The 24,159-nt window shown below is 41.8% G+C and overlaps 2 protein-coding genes across 10 annotated transcripts in view; one reads left to right on the top strand and one right to left on the bottom strand.

The window, feature by feature from the left end:
* TOR3A (torsin family 3 member A) overlaps window positions 1–4,399 on the top strand; it is a 28,647-nt gene extending 24,248 nt beyond the window's left edge. The window contains exons 5-7 of one of the 4 annotated variants that reach the window (XM_007188268.2): window positions 546–670; window positions 1,234–1,402; window positions 3,016–4,388. In XM_007188268.2, the coding sequence (XP_007188330.2) occupies window positions 546–670; window positions 1,234–1,402; window positions 3,016–3,055 (334 nt within the window). In that variant the 3' untranslated portion in view covers window positions 3,056–4,388. Of the gene's footprint in view, window positions 1–545; window positions 671–1,233; window positions 2,906–3,015 lie in introns of those variants that run through there. The other 3 variants (XM_057540966.1, XM_057540962.1, XM_057540955.1) reach the window with 3 other exon arrangements.
* Window positions 4,400–4,873: 474 nt separating this feature from the next.
* The window catches only part of ABL2 (ABL proto-oncogene 2, non-receptor tyrosine kinase), a 122,992-nt gene continuing 103,706 nt past the window's right edge, over window positions 4,874–24,159 (bottom strand). For 4 of the 6 annotated variants that reach the window (XM_057540932.1, XM_057540924.1, XM_057540941.1 and 1 more), the window contains 8 exons: window positions 23,435–23,707; window positions 22,259–22,343; window positions 21,033–21,210; window positions 20,232–20,416; window positions 19,071–19,223; window positions 18,096–18,185; window positions 15,155–15,328; window positions 4,874–14,612 (listed from right to left, as the gene is read on the bottom strand). In XM_057540932.1, coding sequence (XP_057396915.1) covers window positions 12,913–14,612; window positions 15,155–15,328; window positions 18,096–18,185; window positions 19,071–19,223; window positions 20,232–20,416; window positions 21,033–21,210; window positions 22,259–22,343; window positions 23,435–23,707 — 2,838 coding nt within the window. In that variant the 3' untranslated portion in view covers window positions 4,874–12,912. The remainder of the gene's footprint in view (window positions 14,613–15,154; window positions 15,329–18,095; window positions 18,186–19,070; window positions 19,224–20,231; window positions 20,417–21,032; window positions 21,211–22,258; window positions 22,344–23,434; window positions 23,708–24,159) is intronic. The other 2 variants (XM_057540949.1, XM_057540946.1) reach the window with 1 other exon arrangement.

A 24,159-nucleotide genomic window follows, 5' to 3' on the forward strand; every position in this document is an offset into this window, starting at 1 on the left:
ATGTGGTATACACACACACACACCATATGGAATGTTAACCGGCCATAATAAAGAAATATTGCCTTTGCTGGATGGACCTAGAGAATATCATACTAAGTGAAGTAAGTCAGAAAAAGACAAATATCGTGTGATATCACTTATATGTGGAATCTAAAAAAATAATACAAATGAATCTATATACAAAACAGAAATAGATCCACAGACGTAGAAAACAAAGTTCTGGTTACCAAAGGGGAAAGGGGGGGTGATAAATTAGGGGTACGGGATTTACAGACACTATATAAAATAGATAAGCAACAAGGATTTACTGTATAATACAGGGAACGATATTCCCAACAATATTATAATCACCTATAATGGAAAATTTTCCAACAATATTGTAATCACCTATAATGAAAAATAATCTGAAAAAAAAAATATATATATATATATAAAACTAAATCACTTTGTTGTTCATCTGAAACTAACCCAACATTGTAAATCAACTCTACTTCAATTTAAAAATACCAACAACAGAATCTGTTAACCGGGCTTGTCTCTTTCAGTAACCTTGGGGGCAACATCATCAATGAGGTAGTCCTGAAGCTGCTTAAGGCTGGGTGGTCCCGGGAAGAAATTGGGATGGAGCACTTGGAGCCCCAACTCCAGGCTGAGATTGTGGAATCCACAGGTAAGTGACTCCCGGCCTTGCAGAAAAGCAGCCTCTGTTGAGAGGGGAGGAGGGGGTAATGTGTATGTACTAGAAGGTGTACTCATGAGACGCGCCGTATAACCGTCTCGTCGTCAGCTTCAGGCAGGCACTAGGAAAGCGCCAAGAAAGCTGAAGTCCTTTTCTGAAAGTCCTTCGTAAGGGAATAGTTGCCCGTGGCCACACAGGCAGTGGTCTATGGAGTATGCAGACCCTGAGGAAGAAAGTCTCACTGCGAGAGCCTCAGTGGCTCAGCCTCCAGTCAGATAAGTAGGGTCACTCCACCTTCTGCTTTCTGCCATCCAACGAAACCATAACCTGGCAGGCATAGCCCCTCTCCCCCTCTCACACACCCAGTTAATCACAGCCCTGTTTCCCTAAAGGAAGACACAGTTGCATAGTTCTTGACATAAAGTTCAGACAGCCCTCCTGGAGTTGGCATATAAGAACAAACCTTGCCCAGGCCTAAGGGTAGGGGACACCTCACAATTCCAGTTGGGTTCAGCCCCAAATCAGACTCCATGTAACTTTGCTCTTGATTTTAGACAGTGGCTTTGGACACAGCTGTCTTGTGAAGGAAAACCTGATTGACTTCTTCATCCCCTTCCTGCCACTGGAGTACCGTCACGTGAGGCTGTGTGCACGTGATGCTTTCCTGAGCCAGGAGCTCCTGTATACGGAAGAGGCACTAGATGAAGTCGCCAAGATGATGGTGTACGTCCCCAAGGAGGAACAACTCTTCTCTTCTCAGGGATGCAAATCTATTTCCCAGAGAATTAACTATTTCCTGCCTTGAGGGCTAGAAGAAAACTTCCAAAGCTGCCTTCCTTCCACTAATAGGATCCTGGGGCCTGTCAGCACACTGTCCAGGACGTAACGGGTTGGAGGGGCAGGCTAGCACCAGCAGCCACGAGCACAAGTGGTGTGTAAAAGGGAGGCCTTAAATCAGAGACAGAGCCAATTCTTAAAATCACTTGGTGCCTTACAGAGCCACATTCCAAAATGTGGGCCAGCTGGTTGGAGAAGGTCATGTGGGAGATAAATCCCAAGGATTTATTAGCATATCAGCTCCTGCCTGCAGATGCCTGGACTTGGGTGTTGGGCCTGAGGCTGCAGTATCCTCAGTGACAGAGAAGGGAAAAATGAACTTCTGCTTACCAGTGGCAGGAACTGGGTGGGTTAGCTTTCAAGTTGTTATTCCCAGAGGGAAGCTGATCAGCTTCTATCTGTGAGATCAGGAAAGAGCCTCAGGCTGAAGGAAAAAGTGCACAGAGGAAGATTTTTTTTTTTTTTTAATCAGGTACATGTAGGCTAAGACTTGTTCTGCTCTGCAGATTTAAATCAATTAAAAGAATTTTTTTTTAAGTTATGGACCTTGACATGATTGTATCATATGTAAAGATTAAAATTTTGTATTTTTCTAAAACCCTCGGCTTACTTACCTTCTTACTGAGCCCTAGTAATGGTGCTCACTCAGCAGAATTCCACATGCCAGCTAATACTGATGGGGACTGGTGGAGACGGGGGACATACACTGGCACTCGCAGAGCTGACCGGGTGGTTGCCTGCTCTGCCAGTTTACTTCCGCTTGCTTTGGGGCCACACCAGCTGAGCCAGGCTAGTTCAACCTCTTACTGAAGAGGCCGCCAAAGCACAGTGCCCTTATATATATGAAAAGAGCACGCCTGTGCGCCCAGCTTTAAAAAGAAAAACAGTCATCGTTGAGGATTGAACGGCCACGTGTAAATGTGTACATTGTGCCTCTATACACAGGAGGTGCTCATTCTGTGTTTTTCCCCTTCCCTCTACCACACTTCTGGAATTACACACGGCTCTTTTATATGTGTCATCACCTCAAGTGGCCCTCTTATTTACAGTCCTCCCAACCCTCTCACCTTTAGTCCTGGTAAAATGGAACACTTCTGCTCCTCTCCTGTTTAACACTTTATTACATTCGTTTACTTGAACAGCTACCTCTAGGTTAGGCAGTACCTAGCCTGAGCAACGTTAGATACCCAGTCAATCCTCACATAAATTAAAGGCACTGAGTTTTACACCACCCATGGGACAGACGTAAACCTGGCCTCACTGCACAATCCAACGGGGGCCGGTTTTAGGTGCTGGCTCCCCGTCTCACGCTAGAGCGTTTCAGGAACAGTATGCAGCCACCCGATCCTGTAACGTACCCAGATCTAAACTCTGTAAACACACACTTTAAAAGGTATGTTCTATAGCTTCAGGTCTCAGAGCCGCAGAGCAGCTGACGTGCTTTTAGCGCTGGCCAGCCATGTTTGACGTCATAAACATCGGGTCTGAATCTCTTACAGCTCGGGAACCAAAACAAGCAGCAGACTGCAGTGGTTCTGAACACTCCTCTGGAGCCAGACTCCTCTGCTCAGCGGCTCCGCCACTTACCGCTTGCTGTTGAGACCACGGGGAAAGCTACCGGCTTCGGTTTAACCTTGGTTTCCACTTCTGTAAAAGTGAGCATAACTGTATCCACCTCACAGGGCTGTGAGAATTAAATGAATTAATATTTATCAAGTACTCAGGACACAGAGCTTTAGGTGTTTTACGAATAATAAAACCTAGTAAAACTGCTGTCGGTTTTGGCACCATACTCAAAGCCCAGGCTGGGCCTTTCCCTCCATTCTAATTCTTGGAACCCTGCGAGTTTAGTTTTAGGTAACTAACATTTGCAAACATACCACGTGTCATACTGCGTGCTAAGTGCTCTATAGCCTAGTCGATACCTCATGTAATACGTAACACTTAGGGACCAATTTAATCACCATTTAATGACTGAGAAAATTGGGGCTCTGAGAGGTTAAATAACTTGGGTTAAGTCACGGAGCTAGTCAATGAAGGAGTGGGATTCAACCCAGGCAGTCCAACTCCAATTCCTATGCATTAATGACTTAATGCTTCTAAAATGATTTTCTTGGCAAAAGCCATAGCCTCAGGTGTGGAAAGTGTATGGAACAATGGGAGGTTGGAAAGTGTGTGGCAACAATGGGAGATTCTCCTTGAATGACTCTGAAACAAGACTTCCTAAACTAAACCAAAAATGCATGGGAGAAAAGGACTGAAAGTGGCGTGTAAGGAGGTGTATAAACTGATGCTTAACAGGGTCAGGGAAGAGAATTTTTCCTTTTCCCCTTCTAGCGTCTTTGGCTGGCCTAATAATTAAACTGACATAAGATTAACAGGAGAAAAACAAAAGTTTAGTAAAATGTACACATGGGAGAGACCCAGGAAAACTAACTCCAAAATGGCAGAACCTATCACCTTAAATACTATTTTCAGCTAAAGACAAAAGCAGACATTGGGGCTGGGAGGTCAGTTATGGATGGTTACCAGGAAAAGCACAGTAAACAATTGTGAGGTTGTTATGCAAATTTAAGTCCTCACCTTCTCCACTGATAAGTTTCTAGAGATTTGGTCATCCTCCTCTTCTTGGTAGAGCAAGGGAGACACCCTTACAAATGGAGATTTCCCTCACAACCATAAATCTCTCTTACAAAAGGGTAACTTAGTTACTCAGGTTTCGCCTGTGTCTGCAGTTTCTTAAAGATAACCAGCTTAAAATAACCCTTATGCCAGAGAGGCATATTTTGGGGTGGCAAATTCTGCTCCCCTACAACAGCCAATCTAATTGGACCATATGTGTGCATCGCTTGAGTATATCCTACTCATCCTGAATTAAAATGTTACTTCTAAAAGCAATGAGTCATTCATTTTTTTTTTTAATTGAAGACCAAGTCAAACAAGCCTAGAATGTTCCCTGTGAGGTTCCACACTTACTCCATTAACGCTGCTTTGGCTCAAAACATTTTTACAACTTATTTGGAGCTGTCCTCAGAATGAACTTTGAGAGAATTAAGTCTCATTTTACAGTCACCTCATGTTGGATGGATGGACAGACCCACACACACATCACCCACCTTATGTGTCAGCTGGGCTCCAGATGATGCCTTTGGCCATTTCCAAAACTGTAATCCATCAAAGGGTGAGTAGCCACCCCCAAAGAGGACCATTCTAAAGAATATGCCAGAGGGATGCTTGCTAAAATCAGCTTCTTTACCTTAAAGATATCTATTTTATGTAGAGAGAGAGAGAAATTATGCTTAGATGATTACCCATCAGTTAAAATTACAGGAGAAACACTCCAATCACAAGCCCACATTGCCAATAAAATATTGCAACCTTTATTTAAAATAAAACACAAGTTGGCAAGCCTTGTGAGACAACAGGCAGACAGCATTCCCCTTTCAAGGGCCTCATTATTTACATCAAGTTTAACACTGTTAGCAGTTCACAGTCAGACAACAGGGTGAAAGTATTAAATTAGAAAAACAAAACACCTGAAAATATATTACAATAACAATTAAGAACAAATACCTGACAACACTGGTAGTGTGACCCATGATTGATGTGTTTTCAATTAAATCCCATATTGTCTCACTGTGTCCCCTTAGCAATGCACACAGGGGTAGGCCCTCCAGACTTCCCCCTCTGTGCACCCACCTCACATACACCTGCAGAGCGTGACCTTTGGTATAAACAAGTTTTAAAGAATCTGAATCATATGTTTTAAGGACAAACTTCCATCAACAACCTTGAAATGTTCAAACTTATTTTTGCCAAGCAAGCACAAAACTGGGGTTTCTCCACTGATAGTCATGACAGAATCAGACTGCAAAGAAGGAAAAGCGTGGGGTCTACCCAGGAGACAGGGGGTTCTGAGCATGCATTAACAGCTCAGTCGGCCTGTTCATGGCAAACACACTAACCAGGGCACAGCTTCCATTCACCACAGGGAAAGATCTGATTAACTCCTCTCTCACACCCCTCCTTTCTTAGTGAGCACGACGACAGTGTATGTACGTAATGTGGAATCGCATGTACCCTCTACACAGAGCTGAGATATGAGGGTTTTCAAACATACACCCTAAAGAACTATAAGATGAGTACCTCATTGTTCCTTCTAGCTGCTGAATACTCATTTCTCTGAAGGACAATAAGCCTAATCAGGGTGATTTCTCAAGACCTCAGCAAATTTCCCTCAGGATGAAGTCCCAAGAAGAGTGGCCACAGTGAAAACTGGTTTGTCAAAATGGAGGAAGGCTGGTTATCTGGCCCTCATCTACCGGAAACATCTGCCTCTTGGCATTCTTGCCACTTACAACACATGGTACGGTACTTCAGAATTGTACAGAACAGAATTTGGATTCTCCACCAATGACCCTAAAGCATTGCAGGATCCTGCAGTATCTTCCAAATCAAGAATAAATTTATTTGGCGTATCTGTGTTATTATTGTGTTAGAACTGCTGAAGATTAATTGCCTTTATATGTGAAAATTTTACTAACCAGAAGTCCCATTCTGCAACTAAAGTTTATGGTGCTTAATTACATGATTTAAAACTCCTATCCTGAGGCTCAGAAGCAAATCTAAGCAAGCTCCAACCATACAAACTCTTGGTATTTCCTTTCTTAATGCTTGCTGGCATTTGTCAGTCCACCTCCACCGTGTTCTAAAGAGTTAATTAGAATGATCCAAGACCTCAAGCCCTGAGTGTATAGCTCAGCACTTTGGAATGACATGCAGGATCCAGAAACTTGCTGCTTCGAGTACAATGATGAACAAAAAATCTCAAAGAACAGACATAGTCGGTGTGTACGTGTGTGGGGGCCTGGCCTTTCAACTTACAAGGAGACATCCCTTCCCTTAGATGGTCTGCAGGTTTGAAGATCTGCTCACACGCCATCTGTGACCTCAGGCTGAGGTAACAGGGCCTTGCTACTGTGTTCAGGTCACAGAGCAATGGAGAGGGTAAAGGATATAATTTTTCTAGGAGAGGTAAACAATTTCAAATTCATAATTGTACATAGTGCACTTGGAGGGTAGGAAGGGTCCAGTTAGAGCGTCCTCCCCCCAGCTCACCAAGGGGATGGAGAAAAGTGCAGCAATCTACCAAATCAGCACCCCACGTGGAGAGAATATCTCACTGACGGGGGCTTTGAGCCACTGCTACCAAAAAGTTCATTTCCACCAGTTTTAGTTTGATAATTGTGCAACATCAACCTAGCTGACAATCTTTTCCTCTGCAAAACACATGAAATCCATCTTTGAAGGCACAATCCTCTAGGAATGATCTCTACCACTCCAAGTCAGCCCAGAATCAAGATGACCTGCCCAGGCCTTCTCACCCGGAGAGAAACATTGGCTCTTCTTACCCTGATTATCACAGGGTGGAATCTTCCCTAATTTCCTGTCCTTTGGATCTAGGATACTGAGTCAGAAGTGAAGGAAATATCATCTTGCACACTTGTTATCTCAAGATACAATAGAACATATACACCTCAGGTGGGTGGCATGAAAACCAGCAGCCCCAGAGCAGAAACTCATCTTTTGGGACATTGCAGTAAACTTCACAAAAGACAGGCTGGAGCTAAGAGAGTCACGTGGGTAGATGCTCTGGGGCAGGGTGCAGCACATTCCGCAGCCCTGAAATCCACCCCCCGCCCCCGCCAAGTAATACAGGAGGGCAGAGGATGGCAGTGAAGTTCTGGCTGTAACAGAGCTGCAACAAAGCAGGTAACAGTAATTGTTACTCCAGGCACTGTTGGCTTGCCAGAAAAAGCTAGCCTTGTATTATATTTTTAAAAGTCTGATAGCTGGAAAACTGGAACTCTATCCTGTTAAGAGTGGGACAAGTCTCAGCACCAGCCCAAGGCCTCTCCTCTCTGACCAGTGAGGCCTACAGCAATTTCCCTGTGTTGTCACGTGGAAGGTACAGGCGACCTTAGGGCTGCCTTTCCCTATTTCTCTCCTGCTCCCACATCTCCCAGACTGAAGCAGCAATTTACAAAAGAACTGAGCTACTGGCTTGACAGAAGCTAAGACAGAGATATAGATAGCTTAAGTCCATTAATACATGCGAAGAAACTTATGTCCAGAGAAACTTACCTAAAGATGACTGGTCATAACAGATGCTTGGAGCACAGAGATGGCCCCCAAATCCAGGTAGAACAAGTTAATGTAAGCAAGATGATGAAACCCCAAAATCATCAAGAATAAAAATGTAGACAAACCTGTCAGCTCAATAGGGACTCCTGTGGAGGCATAGCCTGATAGGAACAATGACATCGGTAGCAAAAATGGAAGGGAGTGGGAGAGGTCAGAATGCAGTAGAGCTACAACTCAGATGTAGCCACCAATGCAATTTACTCTTGAGTATTTTTAATCATTTAATAGGTGAGTTATATTCAGCTACTCCTCTTAGGGGGGAAAAAAACAAACAGGGATGATGAATATCAAGCTCATCTATATCTGGTAGGAAATCCTAGAAAAGTAATTCCCAAAGTGCACTGGTTCTACAGCCATCCTATCTCTGCCACCCCCCTCCCCAAAAAACAACAAAACTATGCAGGACATAGGTTAAAAAAGACACTGTCAACATGAACAGGTAACGCGTCTGCTCCCACCATATTTAGGGTACTAAATGGCTGAGCATGTGGTGGACAAACGTTCAAGGATGAGAGGACCTCACTCTTCTTGAGTCAAGGTCCCTAGAAGAGCTTCTTTGTTCTGGAGTGAGTACATGTTACTATTTTTTAAAGATTATAATTAAACCAGAAAGTTGGTCCCTAGTTTTCTGAAGTTATTCAGCACTGAGCTACAATTTTAGCAAAACACTTACTATACCTGCACATATTCATTTAGCAGTTTCATATTTATAAATGTGATAAATTACAGAGCTGATTGTTCATATATCTGCATTTTCAGGTCCCCCACAGGCAAAAGCTTGTAAGTCAATCAACATCTAATTAACTGTTTTAACTTCTCAATAGACATTAATAATACAACTTTATAGTTATATTACACTTGATACTTTTCTCAAAGTGCTTTCATATACATTACCTCATAGTTATCAAAATGATACGGAACAATAAAGTTTTGTTGTTGTTGTTGTTTTTTAAGAAAAAGGAATGTAGGACTAGGTTTTTTAAAACTTATTTCTTTATTACAAAGTGCAGATTGCTGTGTCGCTAAGGTCTGTCCAAAAGAATGACCCCATATAATTTTTTAAATTACTGAGTTCTACTGAATGCCTGCTTTGCTAGTGTTGCCATTACTCAACATTCAAGTCCCTTAAGGTCAGGGAGTGCCAGGAACATGTGCTTTAGAAAGTGTGCAGCACTGTGCAGACTGATTGTCTATCTGAGCTACTTTTTTTTTTTTTTTTTGGCAGTGTCTCACAAGGCAACAGGAATGGTGGAAAGACCCCACAATGAGAAAGTGAATAAGACCTAACTCTAGCCTTGGCTCTGCCACTAATTAACTGCTCTGAGAATATGGGCCAGTAACTTAACCATCCTCTCTTCCAATTTCTTAAGCTGTAAAAAAAAAAAAAAGAAGAGTTGGGGTATTGCTAGTGTTCACACAGTGCTGGGTGTCTGAAACACCTGGAGAGATTCTTGGAAAACACACTGGCTGAGACCCAACCCCACAGGGAATTCTTGATCTGGGGTGAGGCCGACACATCAGGTTTTTTGTTGTTTTTCTTTTTTTAAACCCCAGGAAATTTTGTTGCACATCCTTGGCTAAGACTCACTGGAATAAGCATTAATAATAATAGTAGTAGTAGTTAACATTTATGGAGTACTCATTACACGCCAGGCACTCAAGCTAACTATCCTACACACATTATCTCATTTAATCCTTACAACAACCCTGAGGTAGTTACTATTATTATCCCTGTTTTCCAATGAGGAAACTAAGGCCCAGGAAGGTTAAGTGACTTGCCTTCTAGACTGGCTTTAGAGTCTGAACTCTTAATCACTACCTAAACTGTATCCTTGAAGCTCAAAATCTCCATGGTTTTGTTAAATAAATATGGGTGGTGCCTTAGCAAAGTCAGCATTAACTGGGCACTATTTTACTAGCTAACTTGCAACTGAATTGTAAGAAAATTCTAACTTAAACCCCATAATTCAGCTGAGAAAGGGTCTCCACTCTAAGAACCTCAATGTCATCTGAAGAAACACTGAATAAATTTCTCAGGGCCAATTTATTTTTTAAGGCTATATCTCTGAAAATCATGATGGAGAGCTGTAGGAAAATATACACATTTTAATTTTACACAAAGCCTTTTAAGAAAATACTTCATGTAAAGCACAATCAAGATGTATTCTCAACACTGCATTTTAAGGTTGTAAATCTAAACTGGAATCATATTATCTGTGCATGAAAAGATTGAAGCTGTGGTAACCCCAAAGGTATACATACGTATAACCACTTTAGAAAGTTTTCAACACCTTGTAGAAGGGCTTTTGCTATCTGCTTTGTTTTCAAACTAGATAGAATTAAACTACATTTTTAGATTCTAAAAGCAGTTTTCTCTGTTTTGAATTCAAACTTTTAAATTTACCTATGGTTATTTAAAAAATCTGGTCCTTTTCAAGTAGATAATAGAAAAAACCTAAGTTACACTTTTATAGTAAGTTGACAGTGCCTCTTTAACCTGAACCCTGAGCCCTCAACTCCTGAAGTTACAAAGTTAAAGCATCACGTGGCTGGGTGTGCTACAACAGTCAATGCTACTCTTGACAGTGATGAGAAAAAAATCCATTCTATTCATAAACGTACTGAGCACCTACTGCGGACGAGGCAGAGCCAGGTGCGGCCCCTGAGAAAGACCCAGCCCCCACCCTCAAAGACTGTTCTTCGATGAGAAAACCAGGAAGCTTAAATACACTCAGTAGTGTTCCTCCAAGGCTTATTTTCAGAGCTCTCAAGGAAAGATCCATTTAAAAAAAAAAAAAAAATCCCCTGAAAAACAATTAGAATCCCTCAAGTTGCATCCACAATGACAGGGATAAACTTAAAAAGCAGCATAACAATATTCCAAAGTTTTAGCTTTCCCTGCCCCACCCCTAAAAGGCTAATTGCTAAAACGATTTCAAGTTTACGGAAACATATGATGAAGGAGAGTGGCAAAGAAGAAGGTAGGAGGACTGTTGGTTTTTAAATCCAAGTTAAAGGGAACTCTTCCAACCATTACAAGGAGATTAGCCAGATCACTAGTTGCCTGTGCTTCACCTGTAGGTAACAGACAGACAGGGGTCACCCAACCCCTGAAAGGAATGCCCGGCATTGTCTCCTCCCTTCTTATCCTTCTCTTGGCCTGGGACTCCTCTGGAACACCCACGGTAAGAATCAGCTCCTTTCTTTCTAATGAAAACTAAATTTCCTCCTTGGTCAAAGATGCCAAACTCTATCCAAAATGCTTTTTCCCCCTTAGTATTCTAGCCCAATTAGTATAATCTCAGCAGTTTTAAATTTCATTATCTGCTACTGAGCAAAGAAGAGAATGAAAAACTTGTATTCATATATAACAATACTGCACTGAAGAGCTTTCCAGAGAGGCTCTCAAAGGGATAACTATACACTTATTTGCAAAACACCCTTGAGAACATGTATCATTACCTCCATTTAATAGATGAAGAGATGGGGCTATGGCCTGACAGTGGATCGATGACAGAGCCAGGAAGAAAACTCATTGTTCATCAATGTTGAATTCCTATCTTCCTAAGTTAATATTCCTTTGGGAGGAAAAAAAATGTATTTTTTTTATATTGCGTTCTCCTTGGAGGCAGGAATGGAGGGGGCATAAAGTTTTAAAAAGAGGATGAAGTGGTCACTGGAATTAGACCTGATATCGAGAGTACTAATAATATCTAACCAATTAGACTTGGTTCTAAATTAAGAAGCGATCCTAATTAACTTCCATAACAATAACTGAATAGGGTAGGAAAAGGAATCGTTAGGTTTCTGGGATCTAATTGGTGTCCCCCGAAAATGACCTGCTCCTTCAACTATGCATTCTTAAAATAGAGGTGAAATTATAAAATAAATATCAAAGAATATTCCCAATATGATCTTTACAAACAAGCACAACAATTGGCAGGGGGAGTATGTGAGAGTAGAAAAGCATGTGAGAATAATTTAGGGTGATTCATTTGAAATCGTACAGAGTGAGAGAATGCTTCTCCGTATTCTCTACCTAGATTGGGTCTAAGGTGATAAGGGAGGGAGGGGAAACTGCCATTAGGACCAAGCCAGCTTCTCCTCTCAGTCACAGACCTCTGGGCTGACCACTGGGTTTCAAGAAGACACGCTTCCCCTGGCATTTTAGTTGATAAAGAAACATATAGCTGCTCAAGTCCTTTGCCAGTATGTCAGTATGCAGGGGCACTGTAACAGAAAAGGATTCCCCTGTAAGACCTGTACATGACCATTGTTTTCAATAATGTTCAGTGTTGGTTAATGCCCTGAATGCTGCCAGGAATAAAGGAAGACAGCCTGCCCAGCAAGGGGCAGAAAAGAATCACCAAAGAGACTCCTATGCCTATGGTTTACAAGATAGGCACCAACAAGCAAAAAGCCAATCCTGACCCATTAGGAAACAATATACCAGCCTGGGAGAAGTGGCTTCTGCTAAGTAATATAAGATTTTAGGAGAAGGTTTCAATCTCCCTAAATATACTTCCTAGCATTCTTTACCTCCTGTACCAATTAATACACCAATGGCAAACAGGACAGGAGCATACTGACAGGGCCACATTTCCCAGTTTTGCATCTAGCCATCTGATCTGCAGTTCTTACTGCAGCAGTGACCTGTGGAAGCGAGGCTAACAGCAGCTTCCAACAGCCTTGAACAAAACTTCTCTTGGCACATTCCCAGCTTTCTTCTGTCCCACCCAGTAAGTTAGACGAGTTGGAGCACAATCACCATTAGTACCTACTGGGGCCCCAAGTCAATTCCCTTCCGTGTGGTGCAGAATGAGTGCCACAGCCAACGCGCTGTCTGGGCACAGCCCCTGCGGTCCTGCTGGAGCAGCCCTAACCAGCTCACATCACTCCAGGTAAGAACGGGCTGGATTTGGTTCTTCATATGCATGTTCCCTGATGTTCCAGTGCAGCTTCCAATCCGGTCCGCAACTGCCCTGCCCCCATCTATTTTCCCTCTCCTATGGGTTTTGCTTTTTGTTATTTTTGAGATGAACCTGTAAACGTGAGAACTCAGAGATCTGAGGTACTTCACAGAAACACACTCAAGTATCAGTCTTCCATTTTCTGAAACGAGAACACAGGAAAACAAGTCCCTTTTCCTCTCCCCCAGAAACGTGTGCATCTTTCCACCCGGCTACCGGTGGCTACCTCTGCACCACATCGCTGATTTCCTGTACACATGACAGTAAGTTGTTAAGGACAGGGTTTGCCCCGGGCACACCAGCAGCTGCCGAAGACACCTGCAGCTCCTGCAGGCTGAGTTCCAGTTTGCTCACAGCCTCGCGGAAGGCAAATTTGTTGCGCGTTTGGGGGATGCAGTCCACATAGCCTGAGCAGTAGTCGAGCAGCTGGTGTCCAGTGTCCACCAGCTGGCTGTTGGGCACAGGTTCCGTGATTGCACTGGACAGTAGGTCAGCACATTCCAGCAGGGCCTCCTTACTGATTTTGTCGGCTGAGATTTTCTCAGCCACCTGTCTGGCTTTTCTCAGAGCCACTTTAGTACCTGCTGTGCCATTGGCCATTTTCGCTGGCGAGATGGAAGATGCGGGCAGAGGCACTTGAGGTGGGGGCATTACAGGCCTCCCAGCTTTCCCACTGATGGGCACTGCCCCTGGAGCCGCCTTCTTCCCTCCCTCCTGTGTCTCTGACGTGGGCTCTTCCGTGGAGTCTGAGCACACGGCCGGATGCTGCAGTAGTCTCACCCCTGGCGGCGGGGGTGGGGCACACTTTGGTTTTACCCGGCGGGGTCGGTCCTTGTCTCCGGAGGAAGTGACCTGATGCTCAGATAAGAGCTTGAACTTATTCCCCTGAGAGTCTGTGCCAATGAGCTGCACGTCAGCTGGAGTGTGCTTCAGAGTGGGTGAGATAAGGACTGGCACTTTGTGGTTGTGAGTGGTTGGGAGGACCGCCACAGCCTTGGCTGGGGCAGCCCAGCCCGTCTGCTCGCCATCCTCTGGGACTCCAGCCATGCCAAGTCGTGCCCCACCATTCCTCTCTCTGCTCTTGGGGGCAGCTGCCACTCCAGCCACCCCCAGTCCTGGAGAGTCCTTCTCTGTAATGGCTGGATCCCCAGAGGGGGTTCTGAGAGGAAGAGCGGTGGCTCCTCTGGGCAAAAGTTTGGCTTTTGGTCTCTCCCTGGTCGGAGCGGCACCTTCCTCTGATTTTTTGGGAAGCATGTCATTGGCCCTATCCACATTCTCTTCTGGCTGAGAAGAGGTGGACACTGTCCTTTCCAGCTGGAGTTTGGACCTCTGGCAGTTCCTGGGAAGGGTCATTGCCATCCTATCCTGCTCTGGAAGCCCTGAGGACATGGAAGATGTAGAGTTTGACCTTGGAAAAGGCTTGGAAGTGTCATCACTGGCTGTGGGTTTACCTGCTCGTAAGCCCAGCGTCTTTTTGATTAAGCGTGGTGTGAAGAAGCCTGTGATGCCAGACCACCCACCCCCAGCAGCGCCACTGCCCCCACCCCCGCCACTGTCGTCATTACAGAGGTTCCTCTGTGCAAAGCTACCCCCATAGCACTTGGGTGGCACCAGATTCGCCTCTTGCTGGGCAGCAGTGAAAGAGAACCCATCAGCATGCTGTAGAGAAGCAATAGATGAGAAGTTACCCGTGAGTTCATATTTCTTGTGGGGCTGATTCTCCATTTCTCGGAAGGAGCTGCTGCGTTTGGGGGGTGTGGGAGCATTTCTCTTTTTCATGAAGGAACTGAAGAAGCCTCCCTTCCTATCTCTGGTGAAGCATGTCTCTTTGGCATCTTCCAAGAGGCTGCTGGGGGACTTGTCTCTTTGCTTTCGAGGCAGTGCTGGGGACCCACTGGGGGCCTGTGCACTTCTAATGAACCCTGATAAAAAACGGCCAATCAGTAATGTGAAAAATAAGAAGTGACTCATTTGAGTTACTAAGGCTGAACTGTAAGAGTGCTGTTGGCATCTATTAAATGTCAAGCATTAGCAGGACTCAGAGGAAACTAATAAATACATTATCATTTCACGCTATTGTTCCAAATGCAATATGGGATATAAATGGAAAGAAACAATCAGCTGGTTTTTCTCGGCATTCACCTTTTCTCTAGAAACTACAGCACAACCTGGCTTCATCTATCAGACTCAATGAAGAACTTTTTGCCAGAACTGTAAAGACAGTAACTATTTGGGGATCAGGAGTTTAGGAGATGGAGTGGGAGGCAGAGCTGTATGCTGGACGGACAGATCAGGACTACTCACACTGGCAATGCAGAGCCGAGGGCTAGAGTGGCAAATGAAACAGATGCCAGCCACACTTTCCTCAGGGAAGATGGGCAGGAAAGTGGAAATAAAAGCAGCATACCCCACGGCTCTTTAAACAAGGCAGTTTGACTCTACCTGCCTAGGGACTCATTCATACCTGGTGCTGAACTGGAAGCAGAATTTTCTGTGGCATCTTGTGGCCCTTCAATATTCTCCTTGTTCTCCCCCTGTTTCTTCAGCGTCCGGGTCTTAGAAGGAAGTATAGGTAATCGGGGCAGATATGGAACAACAGATGAGGAGGAGGCAGCTCTCCCAAGCTCCTCAGCTACCTCTGTGAGGAAGGCAAGGGGAATGATAAAAAGAACAATTTCATGACCAAAAAATGGGAGTTTCTCTTTTCAGAAAGGCATACAACTGAGAAGAACTGAAGAATGGAGTATAAAATATGTAAGTGGAATCACAGACTATGTACTCTTTGTGTCTGGCTTCTTTTGCTCAGCATTCTATCTGTAGATTCATCCCTGTTACTGCATGAGGCAGGGGTTTTTCTTGTTGCTGTGTACTGTTCAAATGCATGAATACACCAAAATTCATCCATTCTCTTCTTGATAAATATTTAAGTTGTTTCTAGTTTTTGGCTATTATGAATATACTGCTAGGGACATCCTATTGTACTATGTGTCCTTGGCTTCACAGTGGTATGCACGTCTGCTGGGTACAGGAGCAGGTAGGTCACAGGGAGCACATAAATTCAGCTTTGTTGGGTCTTGCCAAACCTCCCCAAACTGGCTGGACCAATCTACATCCCCACTAACTTGTATGAAAGTTCTGGTTACCATGCATGCTTGCCAAAGTTTGATGTTAGTTTTTTTTGTTTGATTTTAATTTTAGCCATTCTGGGATAGATGTGTAGTGGCCATCTCACTGTTTTATTTTGTACTTCTCTGATGATGGGTGATTTTGTGTGCTCATTGGTCATTTGGATATCCATGTTTACTAAGCGCTTGTTCAGAGGTTGAACAAAGCAAACAGATGTTTGCACATATTTTTATTTTCAGGTTGCACCTTGCATAAAAAGGAAGGTAGATACAACCCATTCCATTTCATGCCAGTGAAGCAAATGAGGCTCCTGAAAATGTGTTCACCCCATTAGTAAGCCTCAGCTGATTGAAAGCGGTCATGGGTTTTGTGGCTTTTACTAATAAGGCAGACATACTTTGCTATTCATTCCTGAACAAAAATGAAGTACGGATCAATTAAACTGTGAATTTTTGTAATTAATTTACACCTTTTTTTGGTAATTATTTCTCAAAACTGACCCCCCACAAGCGTGGGTACATGGCACATAACCCAAGCCGTGCCAATGAGATTCCTTTCCTACAGAGCAGCTGCGAGACAGACATGAGGATGCTGACAACTGTGTTCTGTGCCACCTGGAGGATTTGGAGGATGAGATTAACGTAGAAACAAACGTAAAGAGATATTGGGTGGGAGACGGTGTGGGAAGGAAGGAAAGAGAAGAGGGAAGGAGACCTGAAGCTATTTGAGTCCACGGCTTCAAGTGACCCTGAGGTTAGCGCCATCCCTGCTTTTCCATGGTTTGGTTATGAGGCAATAAATCCTCCTCTTGTTGCTTAAGAAAAGTTTGAGCTAAGTTTCTTTCACTTACAACTAATATACATCCTTTTAAGGTAAGAACTGTGTCTTATCTCTATGTTTTCAGACCTAGTATGGTGCTTACGACAGATTAAATACTTAATAAAATGTGGGTTAAATAATGTTAAATTTTTTGCTTAGCAATTTTTAATTGAAATTAGCTTTGAAAATTGATACGGTTGCTTTTCTAAAAGGCTATAACATTTTCAAGAGAAGCAGAAATATTTAGCTAAGGATTCAACAGAAGTTAAACGTTTACACAGAAGCAACCAATTCTTTGACCAATATTTACAATTCTACCACTTTGACTGCATAGGATATAAAGCGACAGAGGAAAGAAGAGTGCTGTGATAGGCAGCTGCTCAATCTGGCCCAAAGGGCGAGCTGTGCCCTCCCCAAGCTGCAGAAGTTCCATACATCAAAGGACGAGGATGGAAATACTTTTCATTAAACTTTGGTGCTGTACTTCTTCCTTTCTTCTTACCTAGACATGATAAATCACTAAGGGAAGCAGACAAAAATCAACTTCGCTGACTTCCTCTTCTAACATTCTTAACTTGAACTTAAACAGTAAGTTCTCTGTTCAATTATGCAGGAAAAGAAAAATTTTAAAAATATGTATACAATTCTGGAACTACACCAAAATGTCTAACAGGCAAGTATAACTAAGAATTGTTTGTTTTTAGCTCTCTAAGAATAGTCTCCCTCTCTTTATAACAAGTAAGTTTATTGTTTCACTTTTGCAGATAATTTTAAAGAGACATTAAACACAGAAGTAGAAAACTTCCTGTATGTGTCCATATACTTGTTTGTTTGTTAGATAAGAAAAAGATTCTCACTATTCATAGCTTAACATTCTCATTCTAAACTTTCTATGTCAATATATTTAAGAATATCATTTTAACTACTCAATTACATGGACATAATAATTAGCACACTAAATATTTAAATTGTTCGTAATTTTTCAATATTATAAACTACACTCTGATGTAACATCCTTACAGCTAAATCTTTGTTCATACTCTTAATTATTTCCTTAAGATCTATTTCCAGAAATGGAATTTCTGGATATTGCTTTTATGACTTGGTTCTGCCTTTATAGGTGTGGTTTAGAGAGTTGAAATATTTTTCATTCTCATTTTTTCCTCTTCTCTTTCCTGCATCGTGTTAATGCTTAACCACTGAACTTAAACTTATTCTCTTCCTGAAAAGACTGAACTAATTTCTAATTAATATGAGCTAGAGACACAAAGATACACCTTAAAATAGAAAAAAAAAAGCAAAACAAGAATAATAAAGGCCAAGAATAATAAAGGCCAAGAATAAATTCAATATCTTGAAATGGAGTCCCAAATTATAAGAATCTATCATTTTTGAAATGTTTTTATCATCCCCAGCACTTAGAACTAGCCACCACCGACAGTAAATCACCAGATTCTCACCTTCAGAAATGCTGGAGTCATGGAACATGGTTTCAAAAGCTTGATGTGTTTCAGCAAAAGAGGGCCTGTCAGCAGGGCTCCACTTCCAGCCTATGTAACAAAAGAACAGTATTAAAAGCTTCTTGCAGGAATTAAATATCCAGGGGCACCCTGATGGTGAGTTCCACGCATTAGGACACATGCTTGTTAAAGCAGAGTTACAGCAAGTTCGCAATGATAGTGAGGCAGCTGTTTCTCAGTTCCAGACTCAGAGGTGTGATGAACCCACTTCCTAGGGCCAGTCCTTCTGTGTAGCCTCAGCTCCTATTCCCTCTACTGTAGGGATGCAGAAGGGTGGGGAGATGGTTTAGAAAATGACAAGTTTTCTTCCACTGGAAAAATGAAAAGTAGTAAAACCTGTCTTTAAACTCACTCTTATAAATAATCAGTTGTACACATTTGGAAACATAACAGTATATCAGAAAGGCGGAGCTTGGAATTCACATTTGACAAAGACAGGGCAGTAAGCAACACCAATGCTCAATGGGAAAATAACAAGACATATTCAAACACACTGCAGTTTAATTCACTACTCACCTTCCTACTTTCTCATCTTTAAGAAGTCAGATACTTTTGTTTATTCATCACAGAAGTCAATTTCATGCATTCTCCATAGTCTTTAACAATCATTTTGTGTAGCTGAAAGCAGCCCTCCCCTACCTAATCTCCAAACCCAATTTCTTATTATCCTATTATATATGCAAATGTGTGTGGAAAATTGGGTGAATATTTGGGCCACAGACAATGGCTCTTCGGATTCCAATAAGACTCACTGGTAGAGCATACGATATCCCAATTGGCTGATCAATGACCAACTCTATGTCATGAGGCTGGACACAATCTTACAACATTGAGAGGAAAAATGTTTTCAATTTTGTTAATCTTCCTGAATTGCTCACTTTAACCTTCAAAATTAAAATATGCAAAAATACTCACATGCTCTCATAAGTTCATACACCTTAGGGGGACATCCTTCAGGCTGTTCCATTCGATACCCTTTTTCCAGTAGATCATAGACCTGAGACAGGTCAATACCTGGATATGGTGACATTCCATATGTAGCAATTTCCCACAGGAGCACCCCAAAAGCTGCAAAAGGGATGAACAAAAAAGAGCTTTATATTTCTTCTGATTTATTATTTATTTTATACCATTAGGTAACTTCTCTTTCAAATTGTGGGTAATATTCACACTATTACAACATTAGTATACTCTTATAATTCTTACAACATGACTTGTTCTTCGAAGATATCTTCCACAGGAACACTTCACTGAAGGAACACTTCACTTTAAAGACAGTTTTCTTTAAATTTCCCAATTTTTATTTGGATTTCCTTTACTTCAATGAGGGAAAATAAACTATGAGCATACAAGAAGTCTGGGGCACAAGCAAACTATTCTAAGAGCAATTTATGATCTATTTAATGAATTTCACAATTTTTAAGTCAGCTAATACTAGAGGAATAATATAAAAATAGACTCATTTAAAATCAGATAAAATTCGCATGTGAAAAAAGAGTTTGCTTGATTTTCTCACAGGTTATTCCTGAGTTTGAGATTTCTGGTAAAATATGACCTAGAATCCTCAACTATTTCTACTGGCCTACAATCCAAACTTCTAGACTTGTTCTGTCCCCTGAGTCTCTACTAAATCATATTTCTTTTCAGGGCAGTAGAAACAAGATCAGTTACAAGGACAAATTCTAGATGAAACTTCATCATGCCTTCCTTGAAAAGAGGTTGCTACTCTGTGTCACAGTGCTCTAGAAACAAGCAATAAAGCCTAATGTGGAAAACAGGGAGCTTCACAGAGAGGATCATTAGAACTTCAGTGCAATATAATACCTAGACTGTGAGTGCTCTGAAGGCAGGGACGTTTTTTACTTTTTTCTTTACAACTTCTTTCTACGGTAAGTGCCTCGCAGATAGTAATGCCTGGCAGATAGTGAATATTTAATAAATGCTTGCTGAATGACTGAAAAAGGACGGGTGTAAAGGCAAAGGATACGGATCATATAAAAGAGAACCTCTAAAGAATTAAGCATTTACTTAAAAAGAAAATGACAAAACACAGAAAAACGTCCCTTTCAACCTTACCCCAGACGTCAGATTTAATTGAGAAGGTATTGTAGGCAAGACTCTCTGGTGCTGTCCATTTAATAGGAAATTTGGCTCCAGCATGAGCAGTATAGGTGTCTCCAGTCATCAATCTACTTAAGCCAAAGTCAGCCACTTTTACCACATGGTTTTCTCCCACCAAGCAGTTACGAGCTGCAAGATCTCTGTGGGAAAGAGAAGCCAAATGTGATTCCAATCAGATGGTTCTGGAAAATGGTCATGAATGCTCTATTATCGGTTCTTTGTGCTACAAGCAGAGTTGATAAGTAACTGTTGACAGATATGGTATTTTATGAAAATCGCTGACATGGTAGAAAGCCACTAATTATACATCACTTGTAGAGTACTCATCAAGAGGCGGTTATGTGATGCCACAATAAAGCAGGCTTCAGAAAACGGGTTCCTATTTGTAAGTACAGTGGGATAGGTTTCAGAGGTGAGTAACAGATGCTCTTCTACAAGGTTTCAAGTTCTTTACTAAGACAAAAAGCTATTTTTAAACTTAAGCCGCTAGATGGAGCAAAAAGATCTTGGATATAGTCTTGGGCAAAATAAACAGCTTTCTGTTCTGAGAACAGCAAAAGCCCTGCATTAATACTTGAATCAGAATACACAGTAGGTTTATAGGAAATGACATTACAATGGTCCCTGTGAAAGAGAAAATTACTTTCCTGAGTTATCTGAAAATTTCTGGGAAGGTTCTCATATTCTTTCCTTTATTTGCATGTCAGGCAAGGCAGCTTCACGGTTAATCATAGGCGATAATCAGGTTTTACACACCTATGGATGAAATTCTTCTTCTCTAAATACTCCATTGCAGAAGAGATCTGAGTGGCCATGTAAAGCAGTACAACTGCAGTCACCTCTTCTCGGTTGCATTCTCGGAGATAATCAAGCAAGTTCCCATAAGGCATGTATTCAGTCACAATGTAAAATGGTGGCTCCAAAGTACATACACCTGATAGTTCAAATAGAGCTTGCTTTATTAGTATATATTCAAACACTCCAAACCACTTTGGCAAGAATAATGGACAATTTTTAAAGTCTAGTTCAGCAGTAATCTTTTCCTTTCTTGCCATGTCATTCTCTGAAAATAATGCAGCAAAGTTAAGAAGCTGGCTGATAGGAAGTCTCTACTTCCATTGATATCACACTCTGGAAATTCACATGCATTTTGAGTACGTGCCTGTTTGAGCAAAAGCAGAGTTACTTGTATTAATTCCATAAGGGGTCAGGACTACCGATACTTCTAGAGTTCTGTACATGCCCACAATTCCCATCCTCAACTGCATGCTAACAATGTTTATTTAAAAGTAACAGCAATTGTGCATATGTTGAAGGCTATGTGAGCCCAGACTGTAATAATGCTTTTTAAAAAGATTATAACTGTTTCCATAGTTAAGGATTTCACTAATACATGGCAGACTCCTTGTAAAAAACCAAAAGAAACTACTTCCTTTGGGATAGTTTGGTGCAATGAACACGCGAAGAAACTGGCCCTATTTTTAAAAAGGCAATGGTTTCAGTCAAAGGTTTCTCTGTGATCTGAAGAGGTGAGAAGCCAATCTATCACAGCACAGCACTTTCTGTTTATAAAGGTAAACTGATGGGTGGTCATAATTTTTAATCTTACTCCTTTGCTTAATGCCTCTTTATGACTATGATAAAAGAAGGACTTTAATCATAGTCCTTTGCTTAATGCTTCTTTATTTTGCAAAAAAATTTGGGACAGTTTTTGGTTTAGTATCATTTTGAATGATTCTGAACTTTGGTCTGGGGCAATAACCGTAAGCTGGGCGGTTTTATACATTGCAATCAAACCAGGTCACTGTTTGTTGGGTAATTTTTAAACACAGAGACTGCTGATTAAAACAACAACCATTTATTGAAATAGATTTGTACTAGGAGCTTCCACCATGGTGATTCAAAAGGAGGATTTGGAGATAACAGGGGACTGGGGGACAAGTATCTTTGAAGAAACCTATGGTTCAGGCAAGCGTCCTCACCTAATAGTTGTACCAGATTAGGATGCTTGATTTCCTTCATCACTGCAGCTTCTTTTAGGAATTCCTCCACCTCCATAGTATCTTCCTGGAAAGGGGGGAAGATAAGAAAGAAAAAGAGGAAAGGGACAAGCCCCCATCTTAATCATTTGAGTCAACTCACAATCCTAAAACTTCAGCTTTAAAAGGTGGTATCTTTTGAATATTTTAGCACTTACTTCAAGAAATTTTATCACAAAATAATATGCTCTATACAAGTCCAATTGAGAAAGAAAAATGTCTCCCTGAATTTATTCAATATTTGAAACTGGAGTAAAATTTAGTAGGGTGAGTAAAATTCAGCAATCATGTCCTATCACAACTGAAACACAAGACTTGGATAGATAACTCAGTTCTCTGCTAGTTTACTTCCCTAGATACCTCAAGCCTCTGAAAGAGGAGACAGAACAGTTAGCTGTTCACACATTTGTCTTCCTGACAAATTCCTTAAGGAGCAATGCATATCTGCAAGGCTGTACATATTGTTTCACACTCAGAACAAGCACTTAATAAGTGCTTGCAAAAGAACTGACTACTACTCATAGGTGAAGAGCAGTCCTTTTGAGTGACATGCCAGAGCTACTGAGGCATATGAGAAAATCTTCAGAGAATGGAATGAGTGACAAAACTTGTAATTCGATACCAGGATGCTTAAAGGAGAAAGAGGGTGGCATCAGGAAAAAGATTTCTCTGAATATGAAGATCAAGAAAAAGTGATCTAATCTCATGGAGATGGGAAGAGCAAGCAGCAGGGAGATAAAGGACAGAACAAGAAAAGAGAGTGCCCATGATTCTCCAACAATGCATGAAGAATTCTGTCCAGCAGGGCTTGTTCTGAGGAAGGAAAGCAGCTTGCTTTGCTTTTACAAGTAATAATTTGCTTCTAACCTCCCACCAAGATCTATATCAACAGCCTCCAGAGACAAACCTTCCCCCCATGTGGATTTCACTGCATCTCAGTGAATAATCTGCCCCTGCACTGTCAGCAACGGCACCAGGGTTAATCATCACAATTTGCTGATGTGCTTGGCACCAGTGGGTGGAAAGCATTCCAAAGTTAAAGAAGGGCAAGCTGATATTTCCAAGTGATTCAGCACAAAAGAAAAAGATGCCTGAAAACTGTAATTCTCAGCAACCCACCTTCAATGTTTTCACAGCAACCGTAAGGCTATATTTCTTCCAGACGCCAACGTAAACCTCTCCATACTGACCACCCCCAAGTTTGTGCTTCATGGTAATATCTGTTCGTTCCATTTCCCATTTGTCATGGATAGGGGACACACCGTAGACTGTAGGCTTATTACACTTGGGTGCTGGGTAGTGTAGTGTTGTTACCAGTCCATCAGCCACTGTGGAGTGATGGTGAACAAGCTCGGCCAAGGTGCTAAAGCGGCTCTCAGCAGTTACATACACCTGGTGAGGAGAGTGGAGAAAAGCTAAACCAACCTAAAAGAGGTCATTATTTCACTAGTCTTAAGATATGAAAATAAGCAGCACTATTCACAATAGCCAAGACATGGAAACAACCTAAATGTCCATTGACAGATGAATGGATAAAGAAAATGTGGTACGTATATACAATGGAATACTATTTGGCCATAAAAAAGAACGAAATAATGCCATTTCCAGCAACATGGATGTGACTAGAGATTATCATACTAAGTGAAGTAAGTCAGAAAGAGAAAGACAAATACCATATGATATCACTTATATGTGGAATCTAAAATATGACATAAATGAACTTATCTCTGAAACAGAAACAGAATCACGGACATAGAGAACAGACTGGTGGTTGCCAAGTGGAGGGGGTTGGGGGAGGGATGGAGTGGGAGGTTGAGGTTAGCAGATGTAAGATTTATATATAG

This window comes from Balaenoptera acutorostrata, chromosome 1, assembly GCF_949987535.1.
Source record: "Balaenoptera acutorostrata chromosome 1, mBalAcu1.1, whole genome shotgun sequence".
Lineage (NCBI taxonomy): Eukaryota > Metazoa > Chordata > Mammalia > Artiodactyla > Balaenopteridae > Balaenoptera > Balaenoptera acutorostrata.